At 39.9% G+C, this 18,768-nt stretch overlaps 1 protein-coding gene, 1 non-coding gene and 4 pseudogenes across 2 annotated transcripts in view; all 6 read left to right on the top strand.

Annotated features, from left to right (window-relative positions):
* Positions 1-11,141: 11,141 nt before the first annotated feature.
* LOC124851708 lies at positions 11,142-11,258 on the top strand (annotated as a pseudogene).
* Positions 11,259-11,736: 478 nt separating this feature from the next.
* Positions 11,737-11,851, top strand: LOC124851720 (annotated as a pseudogene).
* Positions 11,852-12,331: 480 nt separating this feature from the next.
* Positions 12,332-12,450, top strand: LOC124851702 (annotated as a pseudogene).
* Positions 12,451-12,938: 488 nt separating this feature from the next.
* Positions 12,939-13,057, top strand: LOC124851729. Its single transcript, XR_007032673.1, has one exon. It is a non-coding gene; the product is annotated as a 5S ribosomal RNA (ribosomal RNA).
* Positions 13,058-13,533: 476 nt separating this feature from the next.
* LOC124851698 lies at positions 13,534-13,652 on the top strand (annotated as a pseudogene).
* Positions 13,653-14,876: 1,224 nt separating this feature from the next.
* The window catches only part of LOC124851651, a 23,897-nt gene continuing 20,005 nt past the window's right edge, over positions 14,877-18,768 (top strand). The window contains exon 1 of the mRNA XM_047339662.1: positions 14,877-15,218. Coding sequence (XP_047195618.1) covers positions 14,877-15,218 — 342 coding nt within the window. The remainder of the gene's footprint in view (positions 15,219-18,768) is intronic.

Here is an 18,768-nt window from a genome sequence, read left to right as displayed (position 1 = left end):
ATTGTAATGATTTTTTTTCGTATTATAACAAAATTTCACCTTGGGTCTTTCTTTTCCTAAAATTGAAACAACAATAGAAACCAAGTTTCAATAGTCACGAAGCAACAGTAGCATTGGATGATGGTGGTCACATGTATAAATAAGGTAATAGGTTGCTCTTCACGGTCATACCACCCTGAACACGTCCGATTCCCGAAGCCAACCAGGCTGGGCCTTACAGCACTTCTGATGGGAAACCGCCTGGGAATACCAGGTATGTGAAAGTTGAATTCTTTTCAACCAGTGAGCATGAAGGTTGCTTCCACAGGATAAACATCTTGGAAAGAACAGGGTGGACTCACCATCAAAGAACACAGGATATGGAACACACACACATCATCACTGAAGGAAGAGAGCTTAAACATTCAAATGACTTTTTATTAGTCAAAACACTACTTATTCATGAAAGTAATAGTAACATATCATTTCAAATGTCATATTTGAGAGAAGGATGAAAGAGCAGGAGCATATCTACCCATCAGAAAAAGAAACGGCATAGAAAACCTGGATATTATTTCCTGAAGGAAAATTATTGAAAATTGTAATGATTTTTCTCAGCAGTATTATGATAAAATTCTCTCACCTCAGCTTTCAAAAATTAGCCAATACAGAAACTAAGTTTGAAGAATAACAATACAGTATATTGATGATAAGTAGTGGTTTACATGTATAAATAAGGTATTGTGGTTAAGTCCTTCCCGCCACGCACATACCACATCCTGAACACCCGATCTCGGTCCGAGCCCGGAAGCCAACCAGGGTCGGCTCAAGAAGTACTTGACGGGGAGACCGCCCAAATGGGCTCAGGCGCTGTGTTTTTTTCTGAACTTTTCTTTCATAAACCAGCAGAGGCGCTGTCAGTTGCCAGCTTCATGATAAACATCTTGAAAGAGAAAGTGACTCACCATAAAAAAACAGGATATGAAATGCACACACACTATCACTGAAGGAAGGAGTAAAAATTCAAATGACTTTTTGACAGTCAAACACTCATTTATTCATGCAATAGTAACAAACGTCTCAAATGTCATATTTGAGAGAAAGATGAAAGAGCAAAGTGTGGAGTTTAATTCACCATCAGAAAAAGAAACAGTCTGTAAAAACCTGGATATTATTTCTGAAGGAAAATTGAAAATTGCAATGATTTTTTTCTTTTGCAGTATTATAAATGTACCTCACCTTAGCTTCTCTTTCCTTAAAATTAAAATAAATAGAAACCAAGTTTCAATAGTCACGAAGCAACAAAGTAGTGCATGATGATGGTGGTTCACATGTATAAACAAGGTAGACTGTGGTTGAGTCCTTCGCTACGGCTATGCACACCTGAAGGCGCCTCTTTGACATCCGCAGATTCTGTGGAAGCTAATCAGGCTGGGGCCTGGGTACTTGATGTGGAGACCGCCTGGGAATACCAGGTGCTGTAAAATGCTGAATTTTCTTGGCAACCATAGATGGTGTTGCTGTTGCTGCTTCTACAGGAGAAAACATCTTGGAAAAGAACAGGGTGACCACCCATCAAAAAACATTGAGGATATGTTACTACCACATCATCACTGAAGGAAGAGAGCGAAATATCTAAATGACTTTGACAGTCAAAAACACTACTTTATTTCATGCAATAGTAACATATCATCTTTAAAAATGTCATATTTGAAGAGAAGGATGAAATACAGGGAGTATACTCACCATCAGAAAAGAAACAGAAGATAGAAACCTGGACATTATTTCTGAAGGAAATGTTCATTGAAAATTGTAATGATTTTCTCTTGCAGTATTATGATGATTTCACCTGGGCCTTCTTTTCCAAAATTAAATAACAATAAACCAAGTTTCACAGTCAGCTGGTTAACAGGTAGTATTGATGATGGTGGTTCACATGTGGCTGTAACAAGGTATTGTGGGTTGGGAGTCCTTCAGCTACGCCATACTACTCCTGAACATGCCCGATCTCGTCCGATTTTCGGAAGCAACCAGGGTCGCAATCAGCTAGTACTTGATGGGAGTGACCGCCTGTAAATACCAGGTGCTGTAAGCTTTTTCGAATTTTCTTTGCAACCAGCAGAGGGTGTTGCTTACGTTAAGCCATTATGAGAAACATCTTGGAAAGAGCAGTGGACTCACCATCAAAGAAAACAGGATATGGAACAATATCACTGAAGGAAGAGAGCGAAATATTCAAATGACTTTGACAGTCAAAACACTACTTTATTTCAGCAATAGTAAATAAATCATTCTCAAATTGTCATATTTGAGAGAAGGATGAAAGAGCAGGGAGTATAATACCATCAGAAAAGAAACAGTAAATAAACCTGATATTATTTCTGAAGGAAATTATTGAAAATTGTAATGATTTTTCTCATAATATCATGACAAGATTTCACCTTGGGCTTCTTCTTTCCTAAAATTAAACAATAGAAACCAAGTTTCCACACACAAGCACAGAGTATTGATGATGATGGTGGTTCACATGTATAAATAAGGTATTGTGGGCTGAGTCCTCTGCTTACGGCCATACCACCTGAACACGCCGATCTCGTCCTCGACCCGGAAGCTGGGCCCAGGTCGTGGCTCATGCCAGTACTTGACTGAGACCGCCTGGGAATACCAGGTGCTGTATTTTTCGAATTTTGTAAACTAAGAGAGGGTGGTTGTTGTTGCCAGCTTTCACAGGAGAAACATCTTGAAAGAGCAGGGTGGACCTACCCATCAAAGAAAAAGAGATGTAATGCATGAATCAATCTCTTAATAAAGAGAGTTACAAACATTGAAATGACTTGCACAAAAATATTTACTTATCAGAGGAATAGTAAATATACTTGCCCAAATGATATTTAGAAGATGTAGTATAGAAATGATCTACCTGCAAAAAGAGTTATGATATGAAACCCGGATATTATTTCTGAAGGAAATTACTGAAAATTGTAATGATTTTTCTTTCAGCAGTATTATGACAAGACTTCACCTTGGCCTTCTTCTTTCCTAAAATTAAATAAATAATAGACACCAAGTCTGGGGGGCTAGTCACGGCTGCCCAGGTGAGTAATGATGATGGTGGTGTTAATGCTGCACAATGGCAGCCAGGGTTGGAATCCCACATGTGGCTGACACAGAATCTCGTTGAACATGCCCTGATCCAACTGATATTGAAGCTAACCAGGGCTGGGCCTGGTTAGTACTTGGATGAGACCAGCCTGAAATACCAGGCTGTAAGCTTTTTGAACTTTTATGCAACCAGAAAAGGAAGTTGTTGCTGCCAAGCCTAACAGCAGAAACATCTTGGAAAGAATATAGCATGACCCACCATCAAAGAAAACAGTGAGAAGGTGAATGACAACACACTGGAAGGAAGAGAGCGAAACATCTCAAAATGATTCTTTGATGGTCAAAACACTACTTATTCATGTAATAGTAAATAAATCATTCTCAAAATGTCAGCAGGCTCGGAGGAAGGATGACAAGAGCAGGAGTTTGCATTTCACCACTAAAAAGAAACAGTATGTGAATCCTGATAATATCTGCCTTTAGCCATTGAAAATTGTACTGATTTTTTCTTCTGTAGTATTACATGTACCTGTTTGGGCTTTCTCTTAAAAATTAAATAACAATAGAAACCACATAACAATAGTCACAAAGTAACAGCAGTATTGATGATGTATATAGGTTCACATGCATAAATAAGTAGATTGTGGGTGAAAGTCCTTCGCTATACAACAATTGGAATCTCGCTCCCGATCTCGCCTCCTGATTTTCGGAAGCAACCAGGCCCGGGCCTGGTTAGTACTGGATGGGGAGACCACTTAGAAATTACTTAGTAAGCAAGTTTTTGGTCTTTGCAACCAGAATATAGAGTTTAGCTGGTTAAGCCTATTATGAGTAAACACTGAAAGACTTAGATTTGACTCACCATCAAAGAAAACAGTGATATAGAACACACACATCATCACTGAAGGAAGAGAGCGAAACATTCAAATGACTTTATGAAACAAACACATTATTCATGTAATAGTAATAAATCATTCTCAAAATGTCATGGATGCAGAGTATGATGAAAGAGCAGGAGTTTACCTACCATCAGAAAAAAGAAACAGTATAAACCCGGATATTATTTTGAAGAAATTATTGAAAATTGTAAGACGCTTCCTTGCAGTATTACATGTACCCCACCTGGGCTTTCTTTTCCTAAAATTAATAACAGAAACTATGTTTCAATAGTCACAAAGCAACAGTAAGTATTGATGAGCATGGTGGTCTGCTACGTATAAATACATGCATTGTAGGTGGAGTCCTCTCGCTCACGGCCATAGCCCACCCTGAACACCTGATCCTGGCCTGATTCGGAAGCCAACCAGGGTCGGGCCTGGTTAGTACTTGACGGGGGAGACCGCCTGGGAAATACCAAGTGCTGTGCTTTTTCAAATTTTTCTTACAACCAGCAGAGGGTGCTGCTGCTACAAGCTCACAGGGAAAACATCTTGAAAGAGCAGGGTGACCTACCCATCAAAGAAAAAAACAGGATATGGAACACACACATCATCACCTGAAGAAGAGAGCAAACATCCAAATGACTTTGGACAGTTTATTGACTGTTTAATTCTATGTTATTAGTAATATTATCATTCAAATACAGCATTTGAGAGAAGGGATGAAAGAGCAGGGAGTTTTACTCACCATCAAAAAGAAACAGTATGTGAAACCTGGATATTATTTCAAGGAAATTATTGAAAACTGTAATGATTTTTCTGCACTCATTATGACAAAGATTTCACGCTGGGCTTCCTTCTTTCCTTAAAATTACTGAACAATAGACACTTAAAGCCCAATAGTCACCTACAACAGTAGTATTGATGATGCAGAAAGATAATACATATAAATAAGGTATTGTGGGTTGAGTCCTTCGCTTACTGGCTGAGACCACCTGAGCCATGCCTGATTCCTGTCCTGATGGATGAGAAGCCAACCAGTAATGGGCCTACAGCCTCTGAGTGAATGCTCTGAAATACCCAGGTGCTGTGTTTTTCATGAATTTTTCTTTTGTAATCAGAAAAGGAAATATTGAGCAAGGCTTCACAGGAGAAACATCTTGGAAAGAACAGGGTGATCTACCTTTCATCAAAGAAAAACAGGATATGAACACACATCATCACTGAATAAAGAGAGTTTAAACACTCAAATGACTTTTGACAGTCAAAACACTAATTAATGAATCATATAATAAAATAAATCATTCTCAAAATGTCATATTAGAGAAGGATGGTAAGATAGAGTCATCTGTACTATCTCAGAAAAAGAAACAAAGTGGTAAATCTGATATTATTTCTGAATGAAATTATTGTGGTACTGTAATGATTTTTCTGTATTATGGGGAAGTGTGTTCTCACCTTGGCTTCTTTCCTAAAATTGAATAACAATAGAAGCTACAGCCTAACAGGGTCACGAAGGTCAGGGTGGCTTGGAGATGGTGGTGGTTCACATTGTAGAACACAGCCAGGCTGAGTCCGGGCTTACGGCCAAAACCACCTGAACATGCTCCGATCTCAAGTCTGGATCTCGGAAGCAATCCAGGGTCGGGACTAGTTAGTACTTGGAGTGGGAGACTCTGGGAATACTTCAGGTATGTGTTTTTCTGAATTTTTGCACCAGAAGATGAAAGCATGTTGCTGCTTCACGAGGAGAAACACTGAAAGAACAGGGGTGGGACTCTACCATTTGTAAGAAAAACAGGATGGAATACAACATACTACTACTGAAGGAAGAGAGCGCAGCATCAAATGACTTGATTGGGTCAAAAACAGTACTTTATTGATGCAATAGTAACATATCATTCTCAAAATGTCATATTTGGAGAAAGGATGAAAAGAAAAGAGGGAAACACTTACCATCAGAAAGAAAACAGTATGTAGAAACCTGACATTATTTCTGAAGGAAATTATTGAAAATTGTAATGATTTTTCTTCAGACCATTATGACAAGATTTCACGCTGGGCTTCTCTTTTCGTAAAATTAAATACACACAGACAACTAAGCTCTTACATCGGGTTGCAACAGTAGTATTGATGATATGGTGGTTACGATACTGCGCTGAAGTTTAGGTCCTTCATGACGCTGCCGATACTTATCCCTTAATACGCCCGATTCGGGTCTGATATTGAAGCTAACCAGGGTCGGCCTGGTTAGTACTTCTGATGGGGAGACCGCTCTGGGAATACCAGGTGCTGCATTTCTTTTCGAATTTTCTTGCAACCAGAAGAGTGGTGCTGTTGCTACAGCCACAGAGAAACATCTGAAAGAACAGGGGTGGACTCACCATCAAAGAAAAACAGGATATGGAAATACACACATCATCACTGAAGGGAAGAGAGTTTAAATATTCAAATGACTTTTGACAGTCAAAACACTATTTATCTAGTATGGTATAACATATCATTCTCAAAAATGTCATATTTGAAAGAGAAGTTGGCTGAAAGAGCAGGGGGAGTTTACTCACCATCAGAAAAGAAACAGTATGTGAAACCCGGATATTATTTCTGAAGGAAATTATATTGAAAATTGTAAATGATTTTTCTGCACTGTTATACAAGATTTCATCGCTGGGGCTTCTTCTTTCAAATTGAATGTCAAGAACGAAGTTTCAATAGTCACACAGCAACAGGTAAATGATGATGCAGTAAATAATACAGTTAAGGCGTTAGGTTGATTCTTCATGACGCCACCACATCTGAACACAGCCCTGATCTCATCTCTGATTTTCGAAGCTAACCAGGTCATCGGCCTGGTTAGTACTTGATGTGAGACCATTTGGAATACCAGGTGTTGTAAGTTGAATTTTCTTTCGCAAACGAGAAAGAAAGCATGTTGCCAGAGAAGATCTTTGGCATTAGGTGGTTCACAACATCAAAGAAAAATAAAGAGGCAGAACATACATCATCACTTCAAGAAGAGAGTTTGAAACATCACAAACGATTTTTCATGATAAACAAACACCATTTGATCTGATAATAGTGAACATATATCATTCAAAACATTTAGAGAGAAGTGATGAGTACAGAGTTTAGACTCACCATCAGTAGAAAGAAACAATATGTGGAACTGATATTACTTAGAAGGGTAATGGTTGGAAAATTGTAACATTTTCTAGGTATTATGAAAAATTTCTTTTCACCTTAGCCTCTCTCTCTTTCTTCTCGAAATCAGAATACACCACAGAACATGTTCGCACAGGTCACGGCGCAGAGGCATTGATGATACATGGTATCTCGCACATAACAAGGCATTGTGGGTTGAGTCCTTCGCCACGCTGAGGCTTGATCTGAACATGTCTGTCCAGCCCTGACTGAAGCCAACCAGCTGTAATTGCTTAGTATTGATGAGACTGCAATGTTTATGCTGTGTTTTTAATTTTTATAATCAGAAGATGGAGGTTGTTGTTGCTTGCTTCATGAGGAGAACATATCTTGGAGAACAGGGTGGATCACCACTGTTAAAGATATAAATACACATCATCACTGAAGAAGAGAGTGAAAGATTCAAATGACTTAAGTCAAACAATTACTTTTATTCATGTAGTAGTAATATGGAACATCTAGCAAATGCTTTTCATATTTGGAGAGAAGGATGAAAGAGCAGGGAGCTATCACCACTGCAGAAAGTTATATGGAACCTTCAGATATATTGTTTCTGGCTGAAACATTGAAAATTGTGAATTGATTTTTCAGCAGTCATTACGGACAAAAGACTTCACGTTGGGCTTCTTTTCAGTGTAAATTCAAATAACAATTTCAGCGTTCAAGTCCGCGACAGTCAACGGGCTAAAGCAGTAAGGTTGATGATGCACAACGGCACGCAAACATGACGGTAGTTGAGTCTCCACGCGCACATACTAATTCTTGAACATGCCCTGATTTGTCTGAACTGAAGTTGCAACCAGGGTCAAATTGGGCAGGTTTTGGATGAGACCGCTGGGAATACCGAAGTGCCAAGTTTTTTCTTGATTTTTTTATAAACCATACAGAGGGTGTGCTGTTACATGTCAACAGAGAAACATCTGGAAGAGAAGGGTGGACTCACCATCAAAGAAAAAATGGTATGTGGAAACATTGACACATCATCACTGGCAAAGAGAGCCGAATATCGTAAATGACTGACAGTTTGCAAATGACGTCGATCTATGCGGATATAATATATCAATTTATGTCATATCGATAAGATTGAGCAGCTGATAGTTTATTTACCATCATAGCGGAACATATGAAACCTTATATTTATTTCAGAAGAAACATTAAATCAGTAACGATCGCTTCAGTGTGATGGTGATAAGACTTCACCTCAGCTTCTTTTCCTAAAATTAACAATAGACACCAAGCCTAATAGCTCTGCTTATAGCACTAGTGAAAGGACACAAGTGGTGTCCACATTGGGAGCAACACAGGCTGTGGCTGAGTCCTTCGGCCACGGGCCATACTCAACCTTTGAACACGCCTGATCTCGTCTGAGCTCCAGCTTGTAACTGGGAAGCCTGGCCCAATAGGTACTTGATAGATTCAAATTAAAGGTAGTTTTTCTGAATTTTTCTTGTAACCAGAAGATGGTGTTGTTACAAGTTGCTTCAGGAGAAACATCTTAAAAGACATAAAGTGGACCTACCATCAAAGAAACAGATATGGAATGACACAATAACATCATTCATTGGTGGGAAGAGAAAATATCAATGACTTTCGACAGCTGAAAGATCACATTTATTTTATGAAGAGGCAGCTGATATCAAGCCCTGGGTAAAATTTATGGTTTATTTCTGAGAAGAGCTGAGATAGGAGTTTACTCAACAGAATGAGCAAACAGGCAGGGAACTGATATTGATTCTTCTGAAGAAAATTATTGAAAATCTTGTAATGATTTTTCAGCAGACACTATTGGTATTCCCACTTAGCTTTTCCTGACAGCCTAAATAACAATAGAACTATGTTCACACAGTTTCACAAAGTAAATATAAATATTGATGATACAGGTTCACATGTATAAATAGAAGGTAATAGGACATATCCCTCTCTGCACATTAATAACTCTGAACATCACCTGATCCTGCCCAGATTCTGGAAGCCAACCAGCTGGCCTGGTTAGTACTTGGATGGGAGACCTCCCGAAACAACAGTGCCTAGTAGTTTTTTTCAATTCTTTTATAACCAGAATAGACAAAGGTTGTTATATTTACAGGAGAACATCTTGGGAAAAGAGCAGGTGACCACTAACAAAGGTAAACATATATGTAATTACAGACATCATCACTGCTGAAGATAGTAAAAATATCAAATGACTTTTGACAGTCAAAAACACATTTTATCTTCATGAAGAAAAACAGACGTCTTGGGTGCACTGTTTAGATGGAGAGAAGGATGGAAGATAGCAGAGCCGGATCACCACCGAGCAGGTTGGGGCATGAACTGGATATCAGACAAATTATTGAACTGAATGATTTTTTCTTTGTATTATGACAAAATTTCACTTGGCTTCTTCTTCTTACAATTGAATGAACAATAGAACCATAAGTTTCAATAGTCAATGGCTTGTACAAAGTAGTAATGATGATGGCAAGGACCACATACAGAATATAAACAGGTTGAGTCCTCGCTGATGGGCCAGGTACTTGAATTTAAGATGCCCATCTGCATCTGATCTCTGAGCTTGAACCAGGGCTGGGTGGAATGCGATGGAGACTGCCTGGGAGCACCACGAGGTGCTGGGCTTTTTTGAAATTTTCAGCAGGGAATCATGATAAAAAGCATGAGTGTCGCTCACAGGAACATCTGAAAGAACAGGGTGGATTCACCATCGCAGAAAAACAGACATGGGAATGTACACACTTGTCACTAAAGAAATAGACAACATCTGTCTTATTTGATGCAAACAAAACATGATTTAGGTCTATAATATAATAAATCATTTCCTGTAAATGTCATTTGGGAGAGGAATGACAAAGATATGAGTTTTACTGCCCATCTAAAGTGAAACAGGAGTGAAACTGAGATACTTCAGCAAACGACACAAACTGTAACATTTTTCTGAAAATATGAAAGACTGTTTTGTTTTTAAAATTAGAAGAACATCATAGATTACCCGCCTAAAGAGTTACTGGCAATGTGGTATTATTACGTAGGTTGAATATGTGGTAAACAAGGTATTAAATGAGTCCTCTACACAGATGGCCACAATTAATCTTGAACATGTCTATCATGTCCTGAAGAGTTGAAGCAACCCAGTGGTCTGAGTCTGCTAGTACTCGATGGAGACGCTTAAATACCAAAGCAGAAGCTGAGAGGTTTTTTGTAATCAGTAGAGGCAAGTTACACAAGGTTGTTTCATACAGAGAACAATCTTTAGAAAACATAGGTGTATATTCAAATACATCAATAGGAAATGGCTTAAGGGAAACACACACATCACTTGCCTAAATAGAAGTAAAAACATCTAAATATCTTGGACAACAAAACACTGCTTGATCCATGAAGATAAGTATTATCATTCTAAATGTCATATTTGAGAATCTCGTCCGATTCGAAGCTAACCAGGGTCGGGCCTGGTTAGTACTTGATGGGAGACCGCCTGGGAATACCAGGTGCTGTAAGCTTTTTCGAATTTTCTTTGCAACCAGAAGAGGGTGCTGTTGCTGCTGCTTCACAGGAGAAACATCTTGGAAAGAACAGGTGGACTCACCATCAAAGAAAAACAGGATATGGAACACACACATCATCACTGAAGGAAGAGAGCGAAACATTCAAATGACTTTGACAGTCAAAACACTACTTTATTCATGCAATAGTAACATATCATTCTCAAAATGTCATATTTGGAGAGAAGGATGAAAGAGCAGGAGTTTACTCACCATCAGAAAAGAAACAGTATGTGAAAACCGGATATTATTTCTGAAGGAAATTATTGAAAATTGTAATGATTTTTCTCTTGCAGTATTATGACAAAATTTCACCTTGGGCTTCTCTTTCCTTAAAATTAAATAACAATAGAAACCAAGTTTCAATAGTCACAAAGCAACAGTAGTATTGATGATGATGGTGGTTCACATGTATAAATAAGGTATTGTGGGTTGAGTCCTCGCTACGGCCATACCACCCTGAACAGGCCCGATCTCGTCCGGATCCGAAGCTAACCAGGGTCGGGCCTGGTTAGTACTTGGATGGGAGACCGCCTGGGAATACCAGGTGCTGTAAGCCTTTTCGAATTTTCTTGCAACCAGAAGATGCTGTTGCTGCTGCTCACAGGAGAAACATCTTGGAAAGAACAGGGTGGACTCACCATCAAAGAAAAAACAGGATATGGAACACACACATCATCACTGAAGGAAGAGAGCGAAACATTCAAATGACTTTTGACAGTCAAAACACTACTTTATTCATGCAATAGTAACAAATCATTCTCAAAATGTCATATTTGGAGAGAAGGATGAAAGAGCAGGAGTTTACTCACCATCAGAAAAGAAACAGTATGTGAAACCCGGATATTATTTCTGAAGGAAATTATTGAAAATTGTAATGATTTTTTTGCAGTATTATGACAAGATTTCACCTTGGGCTTCTTTCCTTAAAATTAAATAACAATAGAAACCAAGTTTCAATAGTCACAAAGCAACAGTAGTATTGATGATGATGGTGGTTCACATGTATAAATAAGGTATTGTGGGTTGAGTCCTTCGCTTGGCCATACCCACCTGAACATGCCCGATCTCGTCCGATCTCGAAGCTAACCAGGGTCGGGCCTGGTTAGTACTTGATGGGAGACCGCCTGGGAATACCAGGTGCTGTAAGCTTTTTCGAATTTTCTTGCAACCAGAAGAGGGTGCTGCTGCTGCTGTTCACAGGAGAAACATCTTGGAAAGAACAGGGTGGACTCACCATCAAAGAAAACAGGATATGGAACACACACATCATCACTGAAGGAAGAGAGCGAAACATTCAAATGACTTTGACAGTCAAAACACTACTTAATTCATGCAATAGTAACATATCATTCTCAAAATGTCATATTTGGAGAGAAGGATGAAAGAGCAGGAGTTTACTCACCATCAGAAAAAGAAACAGTATGTGAAACCCGGATATTATTTCTGAAGGAAATTATTGAAAATTGTAATGATTTTTCTCTTGCAGTATTATGACAAAATTTCACCTTGCTTCTTTCCTTAAAATTAAATAACAATAGAAACCAAGTCTCAATAGTCAAGAAGCAACAGTAGTATTGATGATGATGGTGGTTCACATGTATAAATAAGGTATTGTGGGTTGAGTCCTTCGCTAAGGCCATACCACACCTGAACACGCCCGATCTCGTCCGATCTCGGAAGCTAACCAGGGTCGGGCCTGGTTAGTACTTGGATGGGAGACCGCCTGGGAATACCAGGTGCTGTAAGCTTTTTCGAATTTTCTTTGCAACCAGAAGAGGGTGCTGTTGCTGCTGCTTCACAGGAGAAACATCTTGGAAAGAGCAGGGTGGACTCACCATCAAAGAAAAAACAGGATATGGAACACACACATCATCACTGAAGGAAGAGAGCGAAACACTCAAATGACTTTTGACAGTCAAAACACTACTTAATTCATGCAATAGTAACATATCATTCTCAAAATGTCATATTTGAAGAGAAGGATGAAAGGGCAGGGAGTTTACTCACCATCAGAAAAAGAAACAGTATGTGAAACCCGGATATTATTTCTGAAGGAAATTATTGAAAATTGTAATGATTTTTCCTGCAGTATTATGACAAAATTTCACCTTGGGCTTCTCTTTCCTTAAAATTAAATAACAATAGAAACCATGTTTCAATAGTCACAAAGTAACAGTAGTATTGATGATGATGGTGGTTCACATGTATAAATAAGGTATTGTGGGTTGAGTCCTTCGCTTACGGCCATACCACCCTGAACACGCCCGATCTCGTCCGATCTCGGAAGCTAACCAGGGTCGGGCCTGGTTAGTACTTGGATGGGAGACCTCCTGGGAATACCAGGTGCTGTAAGCTTTTTCGAATTTTCTTTGCAACCAGAAGATGGTGCTGCTGCTGCTTCACAGGAGAAACATCTTGAAAGAGCAGGGTGGACTCACCATCAAAGAAAAACAGGATATGGAAACACACATCATCACTGAAGGAAGAGAGCGAAACATTCAAATGACTTTGACAGTCAAAACACTACTTTATTCATGCAATAGTAACATATCATTCTCAAAATGTCATATTTGGAGAGAAGGATGAAAGAGCAGGGAGTATACTCACCATCAGAAAAAGAAACAGTATGTGAACCCGGATATTATTTCTGAAGGAAATTATTGAAAATTGTAATGATTTTTCTTGCAGTATTATGACAAGATTTCACCTTGGGCTTTCTTTCCTTAAAATTAAATAACAATAGAAACCAAGTTTCAATAGTCACGAAGCAACAGTAGTATTGATGATGATGGTGGTTCACATGTATAAATAAGGTATTGTGAGTCCTCTTCGCTTACGGCCATACCACCCTGAACACGCCCGATCTCGTCCGAGATTCGAAGCTAACCAGGGTCGGGCCTGGTTAGTACTTGGATGGGAGACCGCCTGGGAATACCAGGTGCTGTAAGGGCCATACCGCCTGAACAAGCCCTGAACGCACCACGGAGTGAACGTCATCGAATCGCGACCAAAATACGGAAGCAGAGCGCCACGGGTGACTGCTAAGGACCTATATTTTCAACTTTTCTTCTCTTATATTCATGTTTACATCCAACCGGACGTTAGCGTTGTGATTGTTGTGTTTGTATTGTGTATATCCCCCCGTGGCAGTGACGCACTGTACGGGGGTCCCTGTGCCTGTTCCTGTGTGCTCCGACGTTATGACGGAGGCAAACACAGAGCGGAGGAGTAGTGACGGAGTTACTAACGGGAGAAAAGATGACAGGAAAATGAACATAATGCAGAGCAAAGCAAGCATTAGCATGGAAAGGGATGAGAGGAAATTAACAGTTAATGTGGAGATAGAGGGTGAGTGCGTGAAGACGACGACGATGGAACTAATGAGGTGTGTGCGAGAGCTGTGTGGCGGATTGATGGCATGTCGATATATTTCTGAGAACAAATACGAAGTGACAATGAGTCACCCAAGAGGGAAGGACAGATTAATGGATGGGTTTAAAATAGGAGAGACCAGGGTGCACGCCAGGGAACTGGTAAATGATGAGCTAGTGGTCTCATTCCTAAACCTACCGTATTATATAGAAGACAAAGACATTTTAGAGAAACTACACTTCTGGGGTGTCTCGGCTGCATCGCAGATTAAAAGAAGGATGTGGCCAGGAACAAATGTAGCGGACGGGACTAGATTCCTAAAAGTTAAATTCAATAACCAGGTGCAATCATTACCATACTCTGCAAAATTCAACACAGCGCTGGGGGTTGAGTACTTCAGAGTCATACATGACAAGCAGGTTAAAGTATGTAGGATGTGTATACAGCCGGGGCACCTATTGAGAGAGTGCCCTGAATTCCAATGCCATAAATGTGGAATTCAGGGTCACTTTGCAAGAGAGTGCAGCAGGGGAAAGAAGAGATGTGGAATGTGCGAGAATCTAATGGAGGAATGCAGATGTAACAGAAGCGAGGCAGAGGAAGAAAAGAGTGAGGAGGTGGATGAGAGCCGAGAAGGAAGTGAGAGCGGAAGCAGTGAGGAGAGAGACACAGAGGACATGGAAAGTGTGGAGGAAGTCGCGGCTGGCATGGTAAGCACGATAGGTACGGAGAGGTGCAGCGGGATGATGGAAAGGGAAAAAAAGGGAAAGGAACGGAGGAGAATGCGAAGGTGGACGCAGGCATGCAGAGAGGAGAGCGGGAGGCGGCTGAGAGGACGGCGGGGAAGGAGACGACAGAAGGGAAGAAAGACAGAGAGGAGAAAGGAGACCTGAAGACAAGGGAGGAGAGGAGGCGAGGAAACGACGCGGAGGAGGACGCAGGTATGCGGAGAGGAGTGCGGGCGCAGGCGGTGATGACGGAGGAGAAGGAGACGAAAGAAGGAAGGAGAGAAGGAGCGGAGAATGCAGGCCTGGAGACAAAGGAGGAGAGAAGGCGAGGGGACGATGAGACGGGGGAGAGGAGGAAAGTACAGAGCGGTGTAACTCCCACAGAGACTGGCGAGGAGTCCCATGCATCACAGACGGTAGGATCTGAAACGGATATGGAATTAACGGAAAAAATAATGCAAATAAGGAAAAGACAGAACACTGAGAGGCACATGAGGATAAATAAGAAAAGTAAGAGTAAGAATAAAAAATGAAAACAAACACCCTAATAAAAATAATAAATAATAATGCTAACAATAATATCAATAAATGCTAGGGGGCTCAAAAGCAAAAGCAAAAGACAACAGATATATGGGATGACCAAAAATGACATAATATGTTTACAGGAAACACACTGGGATGAAAGACGAATGAGAGAAGTGGAGAATGAATGGATGGGGGATGTGTATGCAAACAATGGTGATGGGAATGCAAGGGGAGTAGCGATATTAATAAAAAGGGGAGTCATAGAGAATGTGAGGAAGTGTGATGATGAGGGAGATGGGAGGAAAAGATAGGAATTTCAAATTTAAAGAGCAAGGAATGAAGTAAAGAAACTGATAAATGTATGCACAATGAGGGAGGGCAGAAAGAAAGGTGATGTTTGAGAAAATGGGAACAATGTAGATGAGAACTGTATGATAGTAGGAGACTTTAATGTGTGGTGGGAAATTGGATGTGGCAGATAACATGTGTTTTAAAAATGACACAACAAGAGAGGTGTTAGAAAAAAAATAAAAAGTATGAAAGGACTGAGTGATGTATGGAGAGAAAGGAATCCAGAGGGGAGAGAGTTTTCCAGAATACAAGTGGTGAAGGGAGAATTAAAGCAGAGTAGGATAGATTTATTATTGAGCACAAAGGGCATAGCAGAAAGGATAAATGGTATAGAATACAAAATCACAACTCTTAGTGATCACAAGATGTTAAAATTTAAGGTCAGGACGGAAACAAAGAGAAGAGGAGGGGGAGTGTGGTGTCTGAATGGGGAGTTGCTTAAAGATGAAAAATATAAAAAAGAAGTGAGAGATTACATAATGTGGGAGATGGATGAGAGAATGTATGAGGAGGATTTAGGGAGGTGGTGGGAAAGGGTGAAAGAAGGGATAAGGGTCATGAGTAAAAAACACAGTAGGAACAGGGGAAAGCTAGAGAGAGAGAAAGAAAAAAGGCTAAAAGAAGAGATAGATGAAGAGGGAAAGAAAGGGGGAAGGAGGTAATTATGACATAGAGGAATACATAAGGAAGAAGGATGAACTAAAGGAGATAGAACAGGGAAAGTGTAAGGGAGCAATAATTAGAAGTAAGGCGAGAAATGTAATAGAGGGTGAAAAATGCACAGGGTATTTCTTAGGGCTAGAAAAGACGAGGCAGAAGAACAATTATATTGAACAAGTGGAGGGTAAGGGAGGGGAAACAATAACTGAGTTTGTAGGGATAGTGGAAAGGGTAGAAGAATTCTATAGAGAGTTATTTAAGAAAGAAGAGGTAGATGTTGAGAGTAGCAGGCAGGTGATAGACAAGATGGAAGCTAGACTGAGTGATGATGACAGAGAGATGTGCGAAGGCGAGATAAGTAAGGGAGAGATAGAGAAAGCTATAGATGGGTTAGGCAGAAATAAAAGTCCAGGGATAGATGGAATAATAGGAGAATTTTATATAGAATTTAAAGAAGAACTAGTACCAGTGTTAGAGAGATTATATAGATGGATAGAAGAGAAGGGAGAAATGCAGCAAAGTATGACAGTAGGGCTAGTCAGCATAATTTACAAGAAAGGGAGTAGAGACAAATTAGAAAACTACAGACCACTCACAATGTTAAATGGTGATTATAAAATATTAGCGAAGGTATTAGCAAACAGGATAAAGGGAGTAATAGGGACGGTGGTGGGAAGCACACAAGCATATAGTATACCAGGCAGAGATATAGCAGACACAATAAGTAGTATTAGAGACACAATAACACACATGAAGGGGAACAATAAAGGGATATTAGCTAGTCTAGATCTTAATAAAGCATTTGATAGAGTAGATCACGGATATTTGTACAAAGTATTAGAGAAGGTGGGATTTGGAGGCAGGATGATAGGATGGATCAGGAGAATGTACGAAAGAGCAGCCAGTAAGATTAAAATTAATGGGATAGTAACAGAGGAATTTAGATTAGAGAGGTCAGTCAGGCAGGGATGTCCGCTATCGGCTCTCCTGTACTCCTTGTCAGCAGAGCCTTTAGCGGCACTAATTTTGCAAAATAGGAGGATTAAGGGAATAGAGCTACCGGGTGGACAGGTGAGCACACTATATCAATATGCAGATGACACGACAGTGACAGTAAGGGACAGAGAAAGTGTAGTAGAGGTATTAGAAAGTGTAGAATGTACGGTAGGGCATCAGGAGCAAAAGTAAATATAGAAAAATCAGAAATAATGTATATAGGGAGGAAAGCAGAGAAGGAGGGGAAGGATAAGATTGAAGGAAAAACAAAGGGTATATTAAGGTGCTAGGAGTAAATGAGGGATCGAGGGAAAGGAAGGAGAGACAGGCAGTATGAAGGACACAAATAGCATAAAGAAGACATTAGGTTTGGGAAGAAGAGAGGTTTGAAATTGCTGGGAAAGTAGTAGGTAAATGTACCAATAATGAGCAAGCTGTGCATGTAATTAATGTGATGAAGTGCCTGAGAGAGAGTGTTGAAAGAGGTGGGAGAGAATGGTGATGATTTGGATGGGAAGGGAGTTAAGATAGCTAGGGGAAGTATTAGAAAATGAATATGAGGATGGAGGATTGAAGATGATTAATTTAGAAAGGAAAAAGAAAATTAAGGGAAGAAAATGATGGTGAGGTATTTAAAGGAAGAAGTGGGACTATGTGTAAAGATATTTAAGTGAAGCAATAAACAAATGTGGAGGATGTGGAGAAAGTGGAGTGTTCATGGAACTTAAAAAAGGCATGATGAACGGAGTGGCTGACATCTATAAGGAGATGATTGGAGCATGGGGGGAGTTTGTGAAAAGTGTGAATTATGAATGTAAAAATGTTAAACAAGTATGGGAACAGCCTGTATTTTTAAATCCCAAAATCACGGTAGAGGGGGAAACGATTTTTAATAGGGCAATATGGAGAGCAGGGATAAGGAAGGTGAGGGATATGGTGTATGAATATATACCGGGCTTTATGAGGGCACAGGTAGTAGTAGACGAAGTAAGAAGGAATGGGGATGAAATATGGCTGGGTACAGCAGAAGGTATAATAGAGAAAATAAAGAAAGCAATGCCCAAAGAATGGATGGAAATGATTGAGAGAGAGAATGAGGTGAGAGAAGGAGAGGGAATAAATATGTATGTTGGTGAAGGAGAGTGCAAGTTGAGTCTGACGGAAGTAAAAACAAGAGTGATGTATAAATGTATGAGAGGGAAGGAACAGAGGAGACCGGCGGCAGAGAAAGTGTGGGTGAAAGTAATGGATGATATGGATGTAAGGGAACTATGGATGAATCTGAGAGTGAAGTGGAACACGAATGAATGTGAAAACTTTGATTACATGCTAAGGCACAACAGGATATACAACAACCTAATAATAAGCAAATTTGATCAGGAGGTGGGAAAGGAATGTGATGTATGTGGTGTGGGAGTGGAAACATGTATGCAT

Source organism: Hippoglossus stenolepis, chromosome 4 (assembly GCF_022539355.2).
Source record: "Hippoglossus stenolepis isolate QCI-W04-F060 chromosome 4, HSTE1.2, whole genome shotgun sequence".
NCBI classification, from domain to species: Eukaryota; Metazoa; Chordata; class Actinopteri; order Pleuronectiformes; family Pleuronectidae; genus Hippoglossus; species Hippoglossus stenolepis.
This window is presented reverse-complemented; position numbering and strand designations above follow the sequence as displayed.